Source organism: Mus pahari, chromosome X (genome assembly GCF_900095145.1).
Source record: "Mus pahari chromosome X, PAHARI_EIJ_v1.1, whole genome shotgun sequence".
Classification (NCBI taxonomy): Eukaryota; Metazoa; Chordata; class Mammalia; order Rodentia; family Muridae; genus Mus; species Mus pahari.
The window spans coordinates 129159392-129168562 of NC_034613.1; the positions used below are offsets into that span (position 1 = coordinate 129159392).

Genomic DNA, 9171 nt, shown 5'->3' on the forward strand with positions numbered 1-9171 from the left:
AGGGGCCTCTCTTCCCAATGATGGCTGATTAGGCCATCTTCTGCTACATATGCAGCTAGAGACTCGAGCTCAGGGGGTACTGGTTAGTTCATATTGTTTTAAAACAATTTCTTTAAAACAATAATCTTTTAAGCTCTAGGATGATAAAGCTGTTTTTATGAAAATCTTGTTTACGATAGTTAAGAGTGTTAGCACCTTTTTTTCAATATTGTTTCTATTTTAGCAAAATCAATTAGGGAAGAAAAATAGAACAGTCCAAATATAAGAACGAGATCTACTTATCATTTCCTGTTGATAATAAGTATCTTCCTGGAGAATTTGAGTCTCTGATTCTTCTGTGATATAGGATACCTAGAGGCATAAACCTATACTGAGTTTTCCAGAGCATTGATTGTCTCAAGCCAACAAAGCAAAAAGCAAATCAGAGTCCAACTTGTGATGTCAAAAGCAGATAAAACTTTATAAGAAAACTATTAATACTTGAGAGATGGCTCATAGGGTAAAGGTGTTGATAAGCCTGATGATCTGATTTTGATGCCCAGGGCCCAGGTGATCTCCACATGAATTCTGTGGCATCCTCCCCCGCCACATTCAAACACAAGTAGATATATGTAACAACTAAAAAAAAAAAAACTATAGACCAACATTTTTAACAAATATACATTAAAAATGTCTAGTTTAGCATTACAATATTAAACACTGTGACTTCTGCATGCAGTGTGACACATAAAAGTATGAAGACACAAATGTAACTAAAATGAAGGTTCTGTTATTGTGATTAAAACAAATCAAAACAAAAACACTTGTAAGCAAATTCAAAGTAACTTAACTTAGCTTACTAAAGTACATATCTGCCAGCCCTGGTGGTGCATGCATTTAATCACAGTACTCCGCAAGCATAGAGCAGGTGGATCTCTGAATTTGAGGCCAGCCCAGTCTACAGAGTGAGTTCCAGGGCAACAAGGGCTACACAGAGAAACCCTCTCAAGAAAAACTAAGGAAAAAAAAAGAGCAAAAACACATGAATACATGTACATGCACACGCATGCACACACACACACATGCACACACACACACACACACACACACACACACACAAACCAAAAGTAGGTGTCTATTTAAAAATAAACCTGTGAAGTATTGATGCACAACCTGTAATCTTAGCTGCTTGGAAGGCTGAGGTAATAGGACCATGAATTTGAGGCCAACCTGGACAAGAGAGAGAATCCCATCTAAAAGGGGAAAAGACAAAGCACAGTATGGTGGTGTTTGCTTGTAAACATGTTAGGGTATGGAGGCAGGAGGCTCAGTTGTTCAATGCCATCCTGCTTATATGAGACCTAATTTCAAGGGAAATCAAAATAAACAGCACACCTTTTTCTAACAGTGATAAAATTTAAGGGTGATGTCATATTATGTTTTTAGACGTAGTAATAAATACCTTTAATTCCATTATTCTGATGCTGAGACAGGCAGATCTCTGTGGGTTCCAGGCCAGCCTGGCTTATGTAATGAGAAACATATCTCAATAAACAAAACTAATCAACAGTGTTGATCCATACACATTAATTATGTAGGAAAATGTGGGTTCATTTGTTTTTGTCAATACCAGTGATCAAACCCATGACCTCATTTTATCATTTCTTGCTTGGGAAATGCTTAATACCTGAGCTATATCATCTATATTTCCCTTCAAATCTTTATTCAATTGGGTTATTGATTGTTAATTAAAATTAAAATTAAAATCATAGTCTGATATCTTCAATATACCTACTGAGATAGCTTAAAATACCCACTGTACTAACTGCTGCTGACAATGGCTCATATGGAGATATTGACACATACTGACATTTTTATTATTTTCTATTTTTGTTGAGCTACTAGTAATTCAATTTTATATTTGTTTTTGTTCTTTTATAGATTATTCATGAGAATACAAACGATAGAATCATTTTATTTATCTGTCAATGCACAATAGCTATTAGTTGCCAGAAGTTCCTTTGCTATGAGTGGAATTTTATCTGGCTTAAGTTCTACAGGTGTTGTGCATGCTGTCATTATTCCTGTGACTACATATGTGCAGCTTCCCTGTTGTATTCCAGAAACACTGTTGTAGTCACCTACCACCTTTTATAATCTTTCTGGCCATCTTCTGCAATGATCCCTGAGCCTTAAGAGGAACAGGGTATGATGTAGATGTTTCATTTAGGGCTTAACATTGTGTAGTCTCTTGTCTGCATGTTGATCATTGTGGGCCTCTGTGTTAATCACCATGCTAAAAGACTTTCCTCTGATGAGGGCTGAGAGATGCACTAATTTATGGGTATAATCTAAGTCTTGAGTTGGTTTCCTACTATGTTCATTTAGTAGGTTACCCTCTAGGACCAGTGACCTGTCTAGTCATAGGTTCTTGGCTGTGATAACAGTTTGGGGCATTTTTATGGAAAGTATTTGAGTAATATTTTCAGAAAGGTTGTGTGGGATGGATGTTTTCTCTGTTCTCATTTCTAGAAGTATAAGCAGTTTTCCTTTCTTAGCTTAACTGACAGTTTGTCTGACTTCAGAATTTTAGGATCACAGTCCTTTAGAATATTATAAATGTTGTGCCTATGACTTTTAGCATTATAATGTAGCAGATTTGAGGTTCAGTGCCTATTTGAAGGTCTTTCATTAGTTAGTAGCCCAATATTTCTACCTGGAAGCTTAGACCAGTTTTGACAAGTCAGAAATTAAACTGGAAAAAAGTTTTAAGTCTTATTACCTTTTGATTATTCTTGTTCTGATTTTCAGAGATTTCCAAATATGAAAACTTCAGGATTTCTTAGGGAAATATTACAATTATCTATCTTATTCCTTTTTGTAAATTCATTTTGAGATATGTAAGCACTACCACCAAACTATACCCCAAAGCCCTTTAGACACTGATGTTATGTAGGTATGTTCATAGCATAGTTGTGAAATGTAACAATAGTTGCATTACCTCATGGAAGAGTCAAATTAATTGAGGAAAAATATCAGTAATTCTATAGATATTGAGAAAAATTGATAGGTATAAGACATATTTGCAAATAGTAAAACACTCAGTTGAGCTATTAGAAATGTGTATGGAAATTTCTGTGGTCTTAACTTGCAACTTGTTCTTCTGTTTTAGGACCGCAAATTAACTAAAGCTGAGCAGCAACGGTTCAAAGAAGAAGCAGAGATGTTGAAAGGCCTCCAGCATCCCAATATAGTTCGATTCTATGATTCATGGGAGTCCACTTTGAAAGGAAAGAAATGTATTGTGTTAGTGACTGAACTAATGACATCAGGAACTTTAAAGACGTAAGTTGACTCTGATAGTACCAGTTGAAATGAAAATCATTTTAATAAGTCATAAAAGTTATTTATAAACTTTGGCTTAAGGGTATGTAGAAGGGTTGGGACTATATAACTCAGTGAAATAGCACTTACTTAGTATGTACAAGGATTTGGATTCCATCCTTAGTATTACAACTACTTATGAAGTGTGTTAGAATATGTAGTGCTGAAAAGTTAATGTGAGGGGTCCTGGGGATCAAGCTCAATTGGTTAAATGTTTGCCTAGCATGCATGAAACTATGGGTTCAATCCCCAGGACCACATAAAACTAGGAATGGTAGCACCTACCTTTAATCTCAGCGCTGGGTGGTGGAGTAGAAGTAGGAGGATCTGGACTTCAGGATACATCATGAGTTTGGAGTCAGACTGAGCTATAAGAAATCATGCACATGCCAGCAAGATTCTGCTGAAGGGACCCTGATATAGCAGCCTCTTGTGAGGCTATGCCAGTGCCTGGCAAACACAGAAATAGATGCTCACAGTCAGCTATTGGATGGAACACAGGGACCCCAATGGAGGAGCTAGAGAAAGTACCCAAGGAGCTGAAGGGGGCTGCAACCCTGTAGGTGGAACAACAATATGAACTAACCAGTACCCCCTGAGCTCGTGTCTCTAGCTGCNTATGTAGCAGAAGATGGCCTAATCGGCCATCCCTGGGAAGAGAGGCCCCTTGGTCTTGTAAACTTTATATGACCCAGCACAGGGGAAGGCCAGGGCCAAGAAGTGGGAGTGAGTGGGTAGGTGAGCAGGGGCGGGGAGGGTTATAGGGAACTTTCAGGATAGCATTTGAAATGGAAATAAAGAAAATAATAATAAATAAAAAACAAAATATCTAATAAATTAATAAAAAATTAAATAAAAATTAAAAAAAGAAAAGAAATCATGCCTCAAAAACACAAAAAAGAGGGTTATAGAGATGGCTCAGAAATGAAAGAGCACTTGTTGCTCTTGCAGAGGTTACTAGCACCAATGTGATGGTTTGTAACCATCAATAACTCTAGTTCCAGGGAATGCAATGCCCTCTTCTGACATTGATGAGTATCTGGCAGTCATTTAGCACATATATATATGTATATGTATTCATGCACTTAAAATCATAACTCTAAAAACACCCCACAAAGGCAATGTTTTAGAGGTATAGACCTTGAGAATTGAAAATTATTATAGAATATGATTGCATTTTAAAAGATAATACTTGCTAAGGATTTTTTCAAGCTTACACATCTAGTAAGGAATAACTACTATATAATTATACTCTTTTGCTTGTAATCAATTTTTATTGGTACAAATTGACTGTATAATCAGTTGTAAATAACTAAAGGTAAAGTGTACCTTTTTCCTGGCATCGTACACTAAAATTTTATGTAGCCAAGTTCTCCAATGGCTGGGTAAGTAATTATTTAGAAGCAGAGAAGGGCTTTCTTTTGAAAATGGTGCTTCCATTCCAAAAAAGTCATTCTAGTATGATTCTTATTTTGAATTAAAAGTACTAGACTCTGTAGAACATCTTTTAGAATAGGTCAAACCATTTCTTTGAGGGACTATGAGGTGGGATGGTAAACTTAAGTGACCTGTAAGCCACTGAAAGATTAGATTGGAATGAGGCTTTTGATAAATTTTTATTTTGCTACATCAGACAATGGAAAATAAATCCAGAGCTAGAGAGATGACTCAGTAGTTAAGAGCATCTGCTGCTCTTGCAGGGGATCAGAGTTCAAGTTGTGGTATCCACACTGGGCACCTTACAACTCTATGTAACTCTAGTTCCAGGGGTCTAGTGCCTTCTTCTGGCCCCCACAGGCATTTTTCATGTATGTGCACATTAACAAATACATAAATGGAAATAAAAAAATTAACCTTAAAAATTATCCAGGGGTAGCAATCATCATAAATAAGTAATAAGAACATCTCACTCATAGTGGTATTTGTAGAATAATCTGGGGATGTTTGTTTACATATGAACTTTGTTTCTTTGTATAGGTACTTAAAACGATTTAAAGTCATGAAACCAAAGGTCTTAAGAAGCTGGTGCAGGCAAATTTTAAAAGGATTGCAGTTCTTACACACAAGGACACCTCCTATTATTCACCGGGATCTGAAATGTGACAACATTTTCATCACAGGACCCACTGGATCTGTGAAGATTGGTGATCTGGGACTTGCAACCTTAATGCGCACATCGTTTGCTAAGAGTGTCATTGGTGACTAGTATTTTATAATTTACTTGCTGTGTATTTGATTTGTCGGTTGTATAGGGCTGGAACAAAAATGATTAGTCATCTACTCTCTTGAGCAAAATTTTGACCACTGCCTGCTTTTTAGGGATTTATTTCTGTCATACACATGCACACACTTACAAGCATGCTAGTTTTATTGAGATGAAGTCTTGTATAAGTTGGACTGTCCTCAAACTCACTAAGTGGCAAAAGATGACCTTGAGTTCCTAATCGTCTCTTCTCTGGCTCCTCAGTCTTTGTAGTTTAAGACCCAGCCATCGGGGGCTGGTGAGATGGCTCAGTGGGTAAGAGCACCGACTGCTCTTCCTAAAGGTCCCGAGTTCAAGTCCCAGCAACCATATGGTGGCTCACAACCATCCGTAACAAGATCTGACTCCCTCTTCTGGAGTGTCTGAAGTCAGCTACAGTGTACTTACATATAATAAATGAATAAATCTTTAAAAAAAAAAAAGACCCAGCCATCACTCAACTGTTAATTTGCTTTGAAAGATCAATTATGTGAAAACTGACCTATTTCTAATATATCCTAGTGTGTGTATGTTGTAGAATATATTAAGAACTATTATTTTTTAAATTTACCTCCATTTTACATGTATGGGTGTTTGTCTGCATGTATATCTGAGACCTGCACGCCGTACACGAAGAGGCCAGAAGATGGTGTTGGAACCCTTAGGGCTGGAGTTACAGTCAGTTGTGAACCATCATGTGGGTGCTAGGAACTGAACTCTGGTCTTCTACAAGAGTGGCAAGTACTCTTAACCACTGAACTATCTCTTCAGCCCCATCTATTAAGGATTATTGAAAGGACTTAAGGAACAAAGTTTACTAAATTTATTTATCCAAATTTGAACTAAAAGTTATAAATAAAATCAGATTTTAACTGTACCTAGCTATCTTTGATTTTTGAGACAGGACCTATCTATTATGTAATTCTGGCTGATCTGGAACTTGGTATGAACACTTGGCTGGCCACAAACTCAGAGATCCTCCTGCCTCTGCCTCATAAATGCTGGTATCAAAGGCTTATATCATAGTGCCTGGCCTTTTCTTTTCTCTAGACAGGATTTCAATGTAGACCAGACTGACCTTGAACATACTATATAGTTGAGAATAATCTTAAAATTCTGACCTTCCTCCTGACTTCCTCCTTAAATACTAGGATTACAAGTATGAGCTACCATGCCTGTCTAAAGTTGGATTTTTAACATTTTAACCTAACACTGAATGTTTTAAATTGTATTTCATTAGTACAGATTGTTAAATTTTCTGTTTTTTGAGAAAGGGTCATTCTACATGGCTCAGACTGTCCTGTAACTTATTCTGTAAACCAGGCTGGCCTCAAACTCAAAAGAGATCCACCTAGCTCTGCTTCCCAAGTGCTAGAAGTAAAGGTGTGCATCACTACACCCAGCCTAATTTACAGATTTTCTTTGAGGGGGCAAAAATTGACAGGTAGTTTTTATGGGAAAGAAAGACTTGATGAAAATATTTTTCCCTTTAATAAAAATGTGGTATTATTTTACAGGCACTCCTGAATTTATGGCTCCAGAGATGTATGAAGAACATTATGATGAATCTGTAGATGTTTATGCTTTTGGAATGTGTATGTTGGAAATGGCTACTTCGGAGTATCCATATTCTGAGTGCCAGAATGCAGCACAAATATACCGTAAAGTAACCAGTGTAGGTATAATTTTAATCATTTTACTTGACAGATTGCCACATTTTATATTGAGATTGACAAAATTAACTTAGTCATATTTTATTATGGTACAAAGTGTGTGGCTTAGTGGTAGAATGCTTAACCAATATAAACAAGACTCTAGTGAAAAAAATAGCCACACCCATTATGGTTTAGTTTTATATAACAATGTTAGTTTAACAATTGCATTTAGAAAAGCTTTAGAGTTATAAAGGTTTCTATTTATGTACTTGAACTCTATTGGGGTCATATAAAATGTTCTACATTATTTTGTAGAAAACATACAGGTTTTTTTTATAGTAAAATTTTAGATATTAGATCAGTCTTAATTTTGTTGTTGTTTTTTTTTTTTTTTTTTTGAGACAGGGTCTCATTATGTCACTATGTACCTCTGACTGTCTGGGAACTTAATACATAGAACAGGCTGAACTCAAAATCAGAGATCTGCCTGCCTCTGCCTCTCAAGTGCTAGGATTAAAGGTGTGCACCACTGTCTGGCTTGATTGGTCTTTGTTTTAAAAGGTGGATAATAAAGTCTGATTAGAAGAACTTGAAGGCCTATAATACTTCTAAGTGCCCAATTATGAAAAAGCATTCAATATGTAGTTTTAGAGGTAAAACATTTGAATCCCCTACTATGAATATTTTTTTTAATGCTAGAAATTGCAAGGACTGCAATGACAAGAAGTGTTTGCTCCTCTCTGAGAGCTTATATTTCTCAGAGGAGAATAATATAAATTAAGATATAACTAGCAAGATATGGTGGTGCACACTTGAAATCCTAGCACTTGAGAGGCTGAGGAAAGAGGGTTGTAAGTTTGAAGCAAGCCTGGGCTACATTATGAAACCCAATCCTGAAACTAAGAAAAAAGAAGTATAAAATAAATGTAGAAGTTAGTTCTCGTTCTTTCTCCCAGGCCCATGTTCCTAGAAATAAGACTCAGACTCAAAATATATTTATAAATACCTTGGTCATATTGCTAGGGTCTTCTCTGACTAGAATGATAACTAAAATAACCCAATTATTTTAACCTACATTCTGTAACATGTATCCATCTCTTTACATCCTCCCAGGCAGATCTCCCTTAGCTGGCTCTATTCCAGAATCCTTTCTCCTCCCAGATGTCCCACCTCCTATTTCCTTTCTAAGCCATAGGCCATAAGCTTTTTAATTGACAAGAGATGCATCTATAAATATACAAGATATTCTCTCTACAATTCCCCTTTTTAGACCAATAAAAGGCTCTTTTCTTTCAAATATAAGTTGAATACAATTATAAAAATTATGAAACAATTATGAAAATGATTAGGTAAGATTTACATTAATAATTTCCAGTCCATTTATATTTGGCAACTTAGATAAAATATTCTACCATCTATCCCATCTTAGTGAGTTTAGAGTTCTGTTTCTAAATAATTTTCTATCCTAATTTGTATTATCATCTGAAAAACATCTTCTTAGACTAGAACATCATCTTAAATCCAAAACAACTTAAGTAAGACTATGACTATTTAGTCTTCAATCCAATCAAAAACCTGAGAAGGAATAAATATTACGTGAGTATGCAGGAAGCACAAAGACACAGCTTCTAAAACTTATAGAAATGACAGAGACAGCTGACTGCCTGGACAGTCCCAAATATTCTCTATAACACTGGAATATCTATCTTTAGCCTTCTGTCCCAGACTATCTGACAGACTTTTTATGAAGCAAGAATTGTAAAGGGCCAAGCGGTGGTGGCTCATGCCTTTAATCTTAGCACTTGGGAGGCATAGGCAGGCGGATTTCTGAGTTCGAGGCCAGCCTGGTCTACAAAGTGAGTTCCAGGACAGCCAGGGCTACACAGAGAAACCCTGTCTTGACAAAAAAAC

The 9171-nt window shown here is 36.3% G+C and overlaps 1 protein-coding gene across 6 annotated transcripts in view; it reads left to right on the forward strand.

Moving 5' to 3' along the window:
• The window catches only part of Wnk3 (WNK lysine deficient protein kinase 3), a 133512-nt gene that overhangs the window by 40778 nt on the left and 83563 nt on the right, over positions 1-9171 (forward strand). For all 6 annotated transcript variants that reach the window (XM_029534516.1, XM_021187924.2, XM_021187925.2 and 3 more), the window contains exons 3-5: positions 3152-3324; positions 5341-5561; positions 7123-7280. In XM_029534516.1, coding sequence (XP_029390376.1) covers positions 3152-3324; positions 5341-5561; positions 7123-7280 — 552 coding nt within the window. The remainder of the gene's footprint in view (positions 1-3151; positions 3325-5340; positions 5562-7122; positions 7281-9171) is intronic.